Source organism: Eucyclogobius newberryi, unplaced genomic scaffold, assembly GCF_026437365.1.
Source record: "Eucyclogobius newberryi isolate DKJ021-1_F unplaced genomic scaffold, fEucNew1.0.hap1 SCAF_20, whole genome shotgun sequence".
Lineage (NCBI taxonomy): Eukaryota > Metazoa > Chordata > Actinopteri > Gobiiformes > Gobiidae > Eucyclogobius > Eucyclogobius newberryi.
This window is the reverse complement of record NW_027315835.1, coordinates 7,695,385-7,710,833: the sequence shown is the minus strand read 5'-3', so window position 1 is coordinate 7,710,833 and position 15,449 is coordinate 7,695,385. Positions and strand designations below refer to the sequence as shown.

Here is a 15,449-nt window from a genome sequence, read left to right as displayed (position 1 = left end):
GGCAGACCAGGTCGACATTGTCAAACAAAGATGAATTGCAAAGAACACGCTCCGTTCATTAGCTCACAAATACTGTCGGGACACAGAGCGTTTTCAGTAGATTGGGAATACATTTGAAGCATTAAAGTTAAGTGCATTTTGTGTGACTGGAATGGCGCCGTGTCGGAAAATGTTAAGCACGTGATACTTTTCAGCAGTAAAAACACCTTTAATAAAATTATTTTAAAATGGGAAACACTCCAGGCAAAGCAATAACATCTCCATGAAGACAAGCAGGCAGGAAGCGTCACATTGGAAAGTTTTACCTGGAGTTGACAACGTTTCTGATGCGCTGGCGCTGAAGCCCCTCCTTCAGCTCCTCCCCTGTGGGAGTGTCAAACGCTGGAGCCGGGTTTCTGGACTGAGCGATTTGATTGGCAATTTCCAGACTCTCCTCGGAGACCTGGCAGCCCATGAAAAACACACAACAGGATATGAAAAACCATCAGAGGAAATTTTTGATTTGGATTTTTCTCATGAACCCGGGCAATTGTGTGGAAAGATTTAACTGCAAGTCCTCTTCAGAACAAGTGGAACCAAAAAAATGGGAAAAAATAATAATCAATCCTTTTTTGGTATTCTAGCGCTGCTCCAAACTTGTGATTACATTAAAGGATTATGTAGTATTTGTTTAGTTAATGGCGTTTAAACATGCAGCACATTTGCTTTGGTCAAGCGTTCCTTCAATGGTGTTCACACTCCATCTACTGGCAGCAGAGGGAACTACCATGGGGCAATAAACAGACGCTAGATTGCCCCCAACATTTTAATTCAAGCCTGATTTGACAGAAATTAACAGAATGAGCACGAGCACACCAATGTAAAAACATCACAGGAGATACAGGAGATCTACATTTGACGTCACAAATACGGGAATTTAAAATGAGCATTTTCCCGAGGCTCAAAAGAAGCAGAAAAGAAATTGGGATTAATGAAACTAGTGTGAATGAAGCATAATACAACTCCACATGTCTTTGATGAGGGACCAATACGCTCAAAACAATACATTTTGTCTTTTAAATATCGATTCAAACACTCCCTACTCCCTACAGAGTGAACTACCTCCTCCTGGCGAGTGGTGGTATTGCACCCGTGAGCGATGACCTCATGAGAACTTTGCGCGGTTGCTCTCCGGACTGATATCTATTACTCACGACGAAGAAGATCCCGATGGTGTCGTGTTGCCTGTGGACGCGATCGATAATGTCGTCCAGGAGGTGGCCGATGGAGGGCTTTTCCAGCGTCATGGAGGAGGAGAGTCCACAGCGCACCAAAGCGGGCCAAACTTCACCGATCCCGTCCCAATCCCTCACGCTGGCCAGACACAGCCCGCTCTGTCCACCCAAAAGACAGTAGAGGGCTCCCTGCAGGGGGAGACGAAGGCAATGAGCCGGATTAAGCACTAAAGAAGGAGAAATGTCATTCCTATCGCAGCTCTATGTGTTTATCGCAAAGGCTGCAACTATTTTCGACAGTAAAACACATGCTAACGCTACATGCTAACACGCGACAGACCTTGAACTGCTGCTGTGAGGCCGTGACGTGTTCAGGGCCCAGCAGCTGCAGAACTCGCGGGATAATGTCTCTGTAGGAGAAACTGTAGGTCCCCAAAGCCGTCATGAGGACACTCTGGGCTCTGCTGCGGACCTACAAGGCCATAAGAAAAAAACGGTGTCATTGTTTTGAGGCGGGCGATCTAGTGTCTACAAGATAAAATGTTTACTGTTGTTTTAAGATGTGCACGATTGGACTATAATGTTCGTCTTGTTGGTAAAGTGTCTGAGCAGAAAGTGTCAAGAGTGTTAACATAATTATCTCTTTTGTGCTACCACTGAAGCTCGGCTAGACACTTTGTAGAACATTTCTGATTGGATTGAAGAATAGAATATAATTTTTATTTGGGGAATGTATACCGTATTTTCCAGACTATAAGTTGCACCGGAATATAAGTCGCACCAGCCAAAAAATGCATTGTAGAGAAGAAGAAAAAACTTATATTTGGGGAAATGTATTTGATAAAATCCAAGACCAAGAACAGACATTTCATCTTGAAATGCAGTTTAAAATAATAACAGATGAGAGAACATGGTGAATAGGTGTATGTATGCTAACGCTAACACCTTCAGCTACATGAGGCACAGACAGAACTGTGGTAAGTGTCTGGTATGTGAACGTAACATATTAACAGTTATTCAGATAACTATAGCATAAAGAACATGCTAACAAGTTTACCAAAGCATCAGTTTTACCCCAAATCACTAAATCCATTGAATTCTTCTTCCTCTGTGTCACTTCTAAACAACTCCACAAACTCCAGAGGAAGAGGAAGTGCAGATTCTTCTTCTGCGTCGCTTAGAGCCTAGAGCGCCCTCTTGTGGTCGTCAGTGTGAAAATAACAAATGATATCACATATGAGTCGCTCTGGAGTATAAGTTGGCCAAAACTATGAAAAAAGGTGCGACTTATAGTCCGGAATATACGGTATGTTTGTGTTTGTGAATATTGCTCATAATTGATGGATGTAAGGATGTTTTTACCTGGCTGTAGGAGCTCGTGGACAGCAGCAGCAGGTCACAGAGCAGATCTCGATGGACCGCTTTGTACTCGCAGCCTTCTACCACCAACTTCCTCATCTAAGAACAAGAAAACAACAACATACAGTCATAGCACCGGTCATTTTTATCAATATTTAATCTTTAGTTAATCCAATTCGGACTAGAAATGTTATTTTTACGATTTTAGAGGTTAAGAGGAAATTAGAAGTGTGTTTTATTGACATTTAACTCATGTTCTAAGGCCAGTTTGAGCAGGAATGTGGTCTATTTCATGTTTTAAATGAGAACTGACAGAAATACCAGTGATCTTGCGCTGCCTGAGGCTATTCTGGCTGAACTCGGGGCCACGATAACGGTGTCCTGACAGCGGGTTGGTCGAACACGTTTTTGTCGAGTCAGAACTATATATAAAAAGTGAAATATTCAACTCATTTTTGCGATATACGAAGTACGCACGGGAATAACCTTGGTTCAGTCACGTCTGCGGCACGAGTGAGGTTCTCAAGTGGCCTTTTCACATCTCCAGTGGTTTGATTTCAATAAGTTAATTTGAAGACACAAATCGATATTAAATTTATGTCTTAAAGCAAAACTATGAGTCATCGTCAAAGAGGTTCATGAGCTTCAGAACGTAACAAACACTGTTAGTCCTGAACCTATGTCAGTGTCATTCATCTTCATAATCATGTGCAATACTGTCATAACCATGTGTAATACTGTCATAATCATGTGTAATACTGTCATAATCATGTGTAATACTGTCATAATCATGTGCAATACTGACTTAACCATGTGCAATACTGTCATAATCATGTGCAATACTGTCATAATCATGTACAATACTGACTTAACCATGTGCAATACTGTCATAATCATGTGCAATACTGTCATAATCATGTGTAATACTGTCATAATCATGTGCAATACTGACTTAACCATGTGCAATACTGTCATAATCATGTGTAATACTGTCATAATCATGTGTAATACTGTCATAATCATGTACAATACTGACTTAACCATGTGCAATACTGTCATAATCATGTGCAATACTGTCATAATCATGTGTAATACTGTCATAATCATGTGCAATACTGACTTAACCATGTGCAATACTGTCATAATCATGTGTAATACTGTCATAATCATGTGTAATACTGTCATAATCATGTGCAATACTGACTTAACCATGTGCAATACTGTCATAATCATGTGTAATACTGTCATAATCATGTGTAATACTGTCATAATCATGTGCAATACTGACTTAACCATGTGCAATACTGACATAATCATGTGTAATACTGTCATAATCATGTGCAATACTGTCATAATCATGTGCAATACTGACTTAACCATGTGCAATACTGTCATAATCATGTGCAATACTGTCATAATCATATGCAATACTGTCATATTCATGTGCAATACTGACATAATCATGTGCAATACTGTCATAATAATTTGCAATACTGTCATACCCATGTGCAATACTGTCATATTCATGTGCAATACTGACATAAGCATGTGCAATACTGTCATACCCATGTGCAATACTGACTTAATCATGTGCAATACTGTCATAATCATGTGCAATACTGATTTGATCATGTGCAATACTGACTTAATCATGTGCAATACTGACTTAATCATGTGCAATACTGACATAATCATGTGCAATACTGACATAATCATGTGCAATACTGTCATATTTATGTGCAATACTGTCATAATCATGTGCAATACTGTCATACCCATGTGCAATACTGACTTAATCATGTGCAATACTGTCATAATCATGTGCAATACTGTCATACCCATGTGCAATACTGACTTAATCATGTGCAATACTGTCATAATCATGTGCAATACTGTGACATAACGTCAATCATCCTGGTGCAATATTCGTTGTCCATGTAACAGCTGTAAATAAGAGTGTTATTATTTATTATTAGTGTTTTTTAAAGTTTTTTATAAGTTATAATTTTTTTAAATTATTATACTTCTGTACCTACTCTGTGTTGCAACCCTGGAATTTCCCCATTGTGTGACAAATAAAGGTAATAGTATCTTAATAAAGACTTAATACACTGTCTACGTTTGGTAACAGGACAGAAGGACAGGATGACTCCGGACCACCGCGACCGCCAAACTGACCTCGTGTTGCAGTAACACTCGGTCGATGAGCAGGGCCCGAATGTGCCGCTTTTTGCCCAGAAGCTGCGGGGGAAAAAATACAAAATAAAAATATATATATTCAAATGGCCCGATCGGAGCGGTCAATCGGCGGTCAACCTCACCCGGTTTTCCATGGACTTTTTTACCAGCTCGAAGCTCTTCCAGCGCGACTCGAACTCCTTCTTGTGAGTGCCGCGGAAGAACATGAGGTCGCTGATGATCTGGAGACAGAGACGGGGCGAGAATGAGGTGTCAGGCAGGCGGGAACAGGTTAACGGCGTGTCCCGTATAAATAATAGAGGGGTTACTATGGAGCGGGCAGTGGCAGAGCACCTTAATGATGACAAAAAGTGACTTGGTGTCGTCCTCCGAGTGCTCCAAAATGTTATCTGGAATAAAAAGGGAGAAAGGAAAGTGTTGATTCAAACAGTGTGGAATGATAGTCAACGGGAATAAGTTTACATAGATTTCTTGTTTCTAATGTCAGTCATTAAAAAAAACAAAATGGCAGTGTTTGCGTGAGTTGAAATTGGCAGCGTTTTCATAAGTTATACGTTTGAAAAGTCGGTCGTTGCTGAGCTGGTCGATACGGACTGAATCGTGTCTCGCAAAATGCCGATTAGGGATGTTAAGATTGTCCCGTTAATCGTTAATCGTGATTATTCAGGTCGCAATATAATCGTGAGAACTAAAATAATAATAATCGTGACAATTTTAGAAGCAAAATGAAGTGTTTTTTGTTCAATAACAGCACAAAAAATAGACCTAAATGTGAAGAATCTGTCTTTATTTGACTTTATTTTGTCTTTCAGAGAGTTATTTTTTGTAAAACCGGTCACAAACTTTAGGAAAAGTAACATTTTAGACCACGGGAATGAACGAAAATGAAAGATTTCACTTTTGTTTGGTCACAGACAGTCTCAATAATCGTGAATAATCATTAAGTCGATGTTTTTTTCTCTAACAATAATCGTAACACTAAAACTTGATATCGTGCTGACTTGATTTTGTGATAAACCGCTGTATTTCCAGTGACAGTAACTCATCTGTCGAGCCATGTTAGCAAAACAAAGCTAGCGCAGGTTAGCATCAGCCGTTTCCTGTTGATCAACGCACGGCACTCTAGACAATCATATTTCCAGTGCATAAAGCATCTGACATTATCCAAACCCTGTGCATCACATAAAGAGGCGTTAACACGTGGCGTAGATGTGCAGAGAAGTTAAATAAATGCTAAAAAGGCCGACAATAAACAATAAAACCATTGCAACAGTGTACCGTTTACGCTAGCTTTAGCCACGTCTGACTAAAATGTCTTTTTTCGTGAATTTCGTGACGTCTTTGTGATTAAAAAGTATACGATTCAGGTGCAATTTAGATTTAATTTATCAAGAAAATATGTGTTCTGTTTGCAAAGGTCTGATGCGAAAAAATCATGGGAAATTGACTTTATTATTTTACAGAAGTAGACGCCATATCTTGGATTTTTTAAGCGCATTTTAAGCCGGGTAAAGGCATTTTAACACATTTACAATTTCGATATTTTATGGCATTATTCTGATGACAATTTTAAGGATTTAATGCACATTAAACATTAACATATTGCAATTTTATGTCTCTTTATAAGCTTTCCACATGTTTGATAGTCATTAATTCAACCCTGATCAGGCTGGCATTGATCCATAAAGGAAAGTTCACTGTAAATATGACACAAATGTTGCTCATACTTTACAATTTTTGAGAAAGTCTGTTCAAAATGACACCTCTCTCAGACATTCCCTGCAGTGGGATGTTAAATCATACTGGTGGCAGACTAAATTATATGTAAATTTGACATTTCCAAGTTTTAAAACGCAATTAGTCCGCGCTTTTAGATCATCACGGGAAGAAACGCGGCTTCGTTATTCATCACAAACACACGCGTTCGAAGCACACGGCCACAAACAAACAAACAGACAAACAAACAAACACATTTGAAAGTTTTTAGCGCATTTATGTTAATTTTGTTGCATGGTCGGTTTTTTTCCCCCTCCAATTTAAATCTTTGAGCTTAGTTAATTTTCAGTTCACTTTCAATCCGTCAGTCCAAAAAACGTCAGCGTGAAATTGATTGATGAGCCGCATTTGCACAGCCAAGAGAGTAAACTGAATAAATCAAAAAATGCAACAGAATAATGAATACATTCTGACACTGTGGGCTTAATTTATGATTGCAATATCACTCAAAAAAGAATCATTTTCGAAAAGTTAGAACACATTTTTAGGGGGAAAGAAATATATATATATATATATATATATATATATATATATATATATATTTGTGTTTTTATGTACTGTAATTCAATTGTTTTGAAAATAAGATTTATCTTGCACCGCACATTAAACATTGGATTTATCATTTCATGCTACAACAATAATAAAATCTAGTTCTTTTTGTGATATTTCCAGTCCTTTTCAACATTAAAAAATACTACTACTACTACTATTACTTTATGTTACCGTGTGATTGTATATTAGATCTGTTAAAGCTCGAGTTCAGTCTAAAACGGTTCAGTAAAAGTCACATTTTGTCCCGTTTATGTGGTTTTTGGAGCGTTTGTTTAGCGGCTTCACTCACTCTCAGACTAAAAGGATTATTACCTAACAGTTTAAAAGTGGAGACAGGAAAAGATTTTGCTCTCGCTCGAATGAGAATCTAGTTTTTATTCTCGTTTTGGTATCGATTAATATCAGATTTTTGATACGTTTGACCACGGTGCGTTTGGTGTTCAGTACTTTTGATCATGCCGTACATACTTTTTACTGCTAAATTAAGTTATTCTAGGATCATAACTTCAATAATAAACAATGCACTGTATGAGGCCATTTGAACCACAGTGTATTTGATTGTGATTCATATTTTAGTCCTTTAAATAATGTCAGATGTGTTTGAACTAAAAGGCACGGCTTCTTTCATGGACTCAAACATCACCTCAAAACTGGGACTAAACCTGAACTAAACCAGGACTTAACCAGGACTAGAACAGGACTAAACCAAGTCTAAATCAGGACTAAACTGGGATCAAACCAAGTCTACATCGGGACTAAACTGGGATCAAACCAGGACTAGAACAGGATTAAACTGGGATCAAATCAGGACTAGAACAGGACTAAACTGGGATCAAACCAGGACTAGAACAGGATTAAACTGGGATCAAATCAGGACTAGAACAGGACTAAACTGGGATCAAACCAGGACTAGAACAGGACTAAACGGGGATCAAACCAGGACTAGAACAGGACTAAACTGGGATCAAATCAGGACTAGAACAGGACTAAACTGGGATCAAACCAGGACTAGAACAGGACTAAACGGGGATCAAACCAGGACTAGAACAGGACTAAACGGGGATCAAACCAGGACTAGAACAGGACTAAACTGGGATCAAATCAGGATTAGAACAGGACTAAACTGGGATCAAACCAGGACTAGAACAGGACTAAACGGGGATCAAACCAGGACTAGAACAGGATTAAACAGGGATCCAACCAGGACTAGAACAGGACTAAACGGGGATCCAACCAGGACTAGAACAGGACTAAACCGAGTCTACATCAGGACTAAACTGGGCTCAAACCAGGACTAGAACAGGACTAAACGGGGATCCAACCAGGACTAGAACAGGATTAAACTGGGATCAAACCAGGACTAGAACAGGACTAAACTGGGATCAAACTAGGACTAGAACAGGACTAAACAGGGATCAAACCAGGACTAGAACAGGACTAAACCGAGTCTACATCAGGACTAAACTGGGCTCAAACCAGGACTAGAACTGGACTAAACTGGGATCAAACCAGGAGTAGAACAGGACTAAACCAAGTCTACACCAGGACTTAACAGTGAAGAGTGAGCGCGGCCCGATTCCGCTGTCAGCGGAGTGAGTAAACAACACAACATCTCGTCTCCACCTCCTGTAACAATGTCATTCTCGGCGCACGTTTGAGTGGCAGGTCTGAACGGGGCGATTTTTTTTTGAAGCGGGCTTTTGAGAAAGACGGCGCGTCGAAAGCGCCGGGACGAGGGAAGAGTTCCGAATGCGCACTCACGTAGCAGCAGTCGCATGGTTTGGCAGATGGACTCTCTGTAGTTCTCCTGTGAATCATCTGGATGGGAGGAGACACACGGGACACACGGCGCATACTGAGCAGAGGCAAACAAATTAACGGCAGCTACTGTGGGCAGAGGTGCAGAGGAATCACGTGTACTTAATGAGGTCTGCTTGAATAACAGTATGTTACACCCTGTTGAATACCCCTTCTCTTTGAGGGATTATAAAGGTACGTTTAAGGCGAAAAGTCACTATGTTTCTCACTGTTCGATGCCGAGATTTCTTAGCAATAATTCATTCTAAGGAAATACTGTATTTTCTGGACTATAAGTCGCACCTGTCTTTTGTATAGTTTTGGCCGGGGTGAGACTTATACTCCAGAGCGACTTATCTGTGATATTTATCGTTATTTTCACATTGACGACCACAAGAGGGCGCTCTAGGCTCTGAGCGACGCAGAAGAAGAATCTGCACTTCCTCTACCTCTGGAGTTTGTGGAGTTGTTTGGAAGTGACACAGAGGAAGAAGAATTCAATGGATTTAGTGATTTGGGGTAAAACTGATGCTTTGCTAAACTTGTTAGCATGTTCTTTATGCTATAGTTATCTGAATAACTGTTCATATGTTACGTTAACATACCAGACACTTACCACAGTTCTGTCTGTGCCTCATGTAGCTGAAGGTGTTAGCGTTAGCATACGTACACCTATTCACCATGTTCTCTAATCTGTTATTATTTTAAACTGCATTTACAGATGAAACGTCTGTTCTTGGTCTTGGATTTTATCAAATACATTTCCCCAAAAATGCGACTTATACTCCAGTGCGACTTATACTCCAGTGCGACTTATACTCCAGTGCGACTCATAGTGCGTAAAATACGGTATGTAAGGTGTACTACATTGTAAAAACACTGAATGTACAATTATTTTATTGAAAAAAAAGAAGCTGAATTTGTCAAAACGGTATCACATGTATGCACTCCCTTTCCCCTCATGAGCAATAAAGACAATATTAATATCAAAATGTCTTTGAATATATTAGATGAGGTTTACGTTTCTCACTCAAAGTATTATTATTATTTTTTTAAATGTATAACATAAATTGTAGAAATGACTTTACACTTGTATTTAGACATTTAAAACATGTATTCTTTTTTTACCCCCTTTTTTAAATCAGCTCTTTTTGCAGCATTTTAAGTATAAAAAATAAACTTGATATGAAACGTTTGCATATTAAACAAATGCATTCATAATATTATCTATATTTCAACACTTTGTCCACCTCTAGGCGCTTTTTTCGTAATGCATTTTAATTGAGTTTGTAAACAGGAAAGTGCAATTAATCACATTTTAATAGAGATTCAGTCATTTTTACTCATATGTTTTCTTTTCTTGTGTCAGTAAAAGCATGTGATTTTCAGATTCACACTTAAGAGGGTAAAAAATGATATGAGATATGAATGAGAGGGAATTAATACTGAACGGAATTTGTATTTGGAAGTAAATAAAAAGAATACAGAACCTCTTGACCACGCTCCCCACCTCGGCCTGTAATGTGTTGCTATTGTCATATGCGTGTACATTTTTCTTGTTTTCTTACCATAGTCCAGCCCTATGTGCAGCCTGATCTCCCCCAGCTTCACCATCGAGGGCACACTGCGGACGAGGAGCGGAACAAGGCGAGACGTGAGGCGATTGCAGTAGTATTTGTCGAGGCGTGAGGCGATTGCAGTAGTATTTGGCCAGTACATACACGTATACATTCTATAGGCCTGTGCGTGTGTTTTTAAGGCCGCTTGTGTCATGGGACTCACAGGTCAGATACGAGCGGTCCATCCAGAGGCCGTAGAAGGCTCCCGGCTCCCAATAAACTGTGCTGCACGATGGCAAGGCTCTGCAACAGCTCCTCCCTGTGGGCGGCAAACACATTACAGGCGTTTGTTAAAAAGCTCATGTGGAAAATAGCAGAGGAGAATATCGTCTAGTACATGAAATGGTGAATCTAAATGAAGTGACGTAGTATTTTGTGTCACTGTATACATTATATACATGATGTCTTATCTTATGTGTGAGTTTTACATGTCTCAAGGCAGCGTCTGAAAACTTTATGGCTTTGGGTGCCACTTATGCCACAACCGTTGTCAATCACAAATCAAATGTCTTCTTGACTTATAGAAAACAGCTTCAAACAAACATGGAATTAATACTAAGTAACACTTAATAAATTAAGTGTTATTCTGATGCCCTATTTAAAAAAAACTGATACTGATGCTGATACTTTGACTCAGGGCATGTGCTGATACTGACACCAGTCTAACGTGTACTGTGTACTGTGTACTGTGTACTGTGTCACAAGGTACTCTCATCTTTTTATAGACAGAAGAGCAAAACAGAACACTTGTAAAAGTAGGCTGTCTCATAAAAAAATCTATTATTGAATATTTATTTTGAAATGTACAACAGAATAAAGTATTTCAGGGATTTTAAGAACTGTGTTTGTTTGTTTGTTTGTTTGTTTGTTTGTTTGTTTGTTTTTTCTTTGTTTCTTTGGTCGGGACAGTGCATGTTAATGAACATACATGAAATACAATGTGGTAATCTTGAAGCTGATGACTTTTCTACTTCGTCACTTCCAGAACTGGTGTGAAGGATAAAAACAACATGCTCAGGGCACACGGCTCATTATTGTGCAGAGTGAACAAAGTCAGTGTTAGCGCTCCTGTCACAGTTAGTTTTACCAAAGTTCAGCTTCTGCTCAAAAATGAGCCTCCACTTATTAGTGCTGAAATATTTAAACGATTAAAATAAATCCTTGCTGAGTGTCGTTCCAGAGCAGGGAGCATGTGAAAAGGCTCAGACGCCACGGGAATAAAAGCTCCTTTAAACTTTATTTGGACAGAAACGAGCTTCACCACAGGAGCGATACAAAAACCTGGGATTTAAGTGTTTCTTTTGGCATTCTTAGAGACAAAACTCATTTAATCTTGATAGTTAACCTGGTCTCAGCCAGGTTTACACCCGAGTGCTTGTTACTACGACAACTCAGAGCCAGCGCTGGTTAGCTACGTTAGCCTGGACTGCCCAGATAAACCAGGCTGTGACATAATCTCTCTGCATGGAACACCCCCATAATCTAGTGTCTATAATGTGTCATGGTCCATGTCTGTCTCATGCTGTATCCACACCGCGGCGTCAAAGTCACGCCTGACGCCCCATGTTGGACCCTCCTAGTTCCTAGTTGGACCCTCCTAGTTGGACCCTAGTTTCCATAGTTCCTCATATGTAATGTCCTACCAAACCCTGCATTTGTAATGGTAATAGTAATTATTCCGCAGCTTTTATTTAAAAAAAGCATAGCGAACTTTTTCACTTTTTGCACCGTTATTAAAATGTACATAATATATCATTGATTTTAGTGTCAACTGCTGCCATTTATCAGCTTAATAGATGCTTTCCCAGACAGCAGAACACAAAGTAAACAGTCCACTCTCCGGTTAGCATGACATCTCTTAATTGGTGCAATACTGCGCAGCAAGTAAACACCGACCGACTGCTGAACTATTGGATCTGACTATTTCATGCACTGTACTTCCCCGAGCATGAATACACCCACGTGAAACCCTTCCTTACACAACCATCTCCAGATGAAATGACTGTAGAACAACGTGAACTCATGTACTTATCGTGTATTTTACAGTATTATCATGATATGCATCCATTTATTGCAATATATTGAAGAGGCTAACGGAATTGTACATACGCCACTTTAATTAAATCCCTTGACAAATCTTTTACAATTTGTTACCGTCAATTTCAAAAGGTTTGAAATATAAAAGCGCTCTATTTCAATGCAGAAATTCAGAAATGGTACTTTGATATGGCGAGACGGCCCACGATGTTATTGTGAGACTTTTGATGATACACACAACACAAGAATAAGAATTACAATGGTTCTGTTATTGATCAAGTGCATCCCGATACAATACAATCCACGAAACTCAGATGTAACACTGTAATTACAACAGAGTGACTCAAAAGGCCTTTGCTTGAGACGAGATATCGCGACCTACCTACTAAAGATAGGCTTAGAATGGATTTTTACAGTTTAGGTAGTGACGTTTCCTTTAAAACATAACACATTTTGGAAGGCAGTTGTGAGAAAGCAAAATATTTCAAGCCGCTTTTCGAAGTCGTGACGCCAGAAAACCGAGCACTCCAAAAATGAACAGCTGCAAAAAGAATAGAAAACAAGGTGCACGATGACCGAGAGCGCCGCTAATGGAGAGAGTTGAAGAGACCGAGAGGCTTGAAAAGAACATCGCATGCTTGAGAAGCCAAAAAAAAAGAAAGAAGTAATTTACAAGAGCCGCATCAAGGTTTCCAATCAAACGTGATATAAAGAGAGAGTGTTCTGAGGAGCGGCGTGTTCGGGTAAAAGCTGAAAAAGGGATGGCATCGGTGACGAACGGGATGCAATTTCAGACGAGTGTGTGGAGGAAAATAGGTAAGAGTAATCTGGAGACGGCCATTGACACCGGAGATGAGATGGAAACGTTGAGAGGCAAGAACGTGGATATGCAAGAGAAGTTTGAACAGTTAAAATCACAAGTGAAAAGCGCTGCGTTCCGTTAAAGCCTGAACTGAATCAGGTCGACGGGGCTACGAAAGGGTTGCCTGACCGGCCAGTCCAGAAGGGTCTGGGATCCAACCCAGTCGCTCCGATTTCCAAAGGGAGTGATTGACAGGCGGATTAACCAATCAGACAAACGCATCGTCCGTTCGCGTCTAAATAAACATGGCGTCGTACGAGGAAAGAATAAAAATAACACAGACTGAGAAACGTTGCCGACTTCTGCCAAGTCAACGAGCGACTAAACGCAAAAAACTCTCAGTCAATCTGAGGTAAATGAAGTTATACATTTTGATCTGAATGTTCCAGAAATATTTGAGCGATGTTTTCCGCATTCGAGAGACATGTGACACGAATTAGCGGCGGTGGTTGGACCGGTTCATGCTTGGAGAGATTTTTGACGCCTTCCAATGGTCCGATTCCAGACCCTTCTGCATTAGAACAGACTGTAGGAGCGACTGGCTGGTCAGGCAAACAAAAGGGAGCAACAAATCAAGAGATGGTTCAAGAAGAATGTAAAAAGAAGTGGAAGAGGAGATGGAAACGTTGAGAGCCCAGAATCTGCAATTTGCAAGAGACGACATGGAAGAGCACCACGTTCAACTGTGATCTGAGAGAGATGGAGTCTCTCAAGAGTCGTGTTGGAAGAAGAAATCTGAGGCAAAGGAGTTGTCAAGAGAAACACGATATTGAATGAATCATTTAACGGACATGACCAAAGCTTACAGTGATCTAAAGGTCAAAGACACAAAGAATCAGAAGGATAGAGTTGTTGAAGACTATAACATGCACGAAAGGGCAGGAAAAACCTCAAAGCCACGTCTGAGAGTTATAATGTGTAAGCAAATGGATGCAGATGAAGCAGATATTGAGGCTATGAATAAGAAAATGGAGGAGAAGAAAAAACAGAAACATGAGAAAGAATTACAAATGCGTAAAGATCTGACTTAACCATGTGCAATACCGTCATATTCATGTGCAATTACTGTCATACTCACACGCAATAATGTCACATTCATGTGCATACAACTGATGTAAATAGTGTTTATTTTACCATTATTATTAGTATTATCTTGTCTTACGCTAGCTGTTTTTATTTTATTTTATCTTTATTTCCCCTCCATTCCTTATTATGATGAGAGGTTTTGTCTATAGGAGTTTTTGTTTATAAGAGTTTTGCTTATAAGAGTTCTTCTATTGTAAACTTCCTATAAGTTATTTGTCCTTTTCCTCTGTCTCTACCTGCGTTGCAACAATGAAATTCCACCCATGTGTGGACAATAAAGGATTATCTTAGGTTGAGCTTCAGAAAGTTACATCTGACGCCAGTGAATCGAGAAAGGAAAATTGTGGCTGTGAAAAAAGCAGCTGCTCAAAGACAATTTGAAGGTGCTTAAAAAGGAGAAAAAGTCTCTTAAACAAAGAAATAACAATATATAACAACAATGACGTCTCAGATATGGATGTATTTAATCAAACAGGGCTTTGTCAATTGATCAATGTGGCCAAATTAACTCAAAAAAAGGAGCTGTATATTGCACCGTATACTCAAGACGTGTCGGGAGTGTAGCAACGGGAACGGGTGAAAAACTGGAGCAGATGAAGGATCTAAACAACGACACACGGTTGGACATCAGGCAGAAACGGCAACACATGAAGGACAAACCTGGTCACAGCTCAGCTGTTTAAACCCTCTTGTGGCGCTACTCAAAGTTACTTAATCTCTTTGCCCAAAACCTGATGCTGTGTTGACTTAAAATCACACAAAAAGGATCTGAGAAGTTGCGAGTTAGCTACGCGCGGCTAGTAGCATTTAGCATGGAGCCTGGTGGAGTTTTGGGTAACACTTTGTAATAACTACACAATTTATAGCCTTAATAAAGCACAAGTCTTTCTTTGTGCTTCATTAAAGGCTAATTATGGTGTAGTTAAGGTGTAGCAATGGTTATCAACT

At 39.6% G+C, this 15,449-nt stretch overlaps 1 protein-coding gene across 1 annotated transcript in view; it reads right to left on the bottom strand.

The window, feature by feature from the left end:
• Positions 1 to 15,449, bottom strand: part of LOC140369005 (proteasome activator complex subunit 4B-like) — a 124,254-nt gene that overhangs the window by 59,743 nt on the left and 49,062 nt on the right. The window contains exons 21-30 of the mRNA XM_072456203.1: positions 10,680 to 10,775; positions 10,466 to 10,521; positions 8,862 to 8,918; positions 5,106 to 5,161; positions 4,895 to 4,993; positions 4,752 to 4,814; positions 2,577 to 2,672; positions 1,555 to 1,686; positions 1,194 to 1,403; positions 306 to 442 (exon numbers count right to left, since the gene is read on the bottom strand). Coding sequence (XP_072312304.1) covers positions 306 to 442; positions 1,194 to 1,403; positions 1,555 to 1,686; positions 2,577 to 2,672; positions 4,752 to 4,814; positions 4,895 to 4,993; positions 5,106 to 5,161; positions 8,862 to 8,918; positions 10,466 to 10,521; positions 10,680 to 10,775 — 1,002 coding nt within the window. The remainder of the gene's footprint in view (positions 1 to 305; positions 443 to 1,193; positions 1,404 to 1,554; positions 1,687 to 2,576; positions 2,673 to 4,751; positions 4,815 to 4,894; positions 4,994 to 5,105; positions 5,162 to 8,861; positions 8,919 to 10,465; positions 10,522 to 10,679; positions 10,776 to 15,449) is intronic.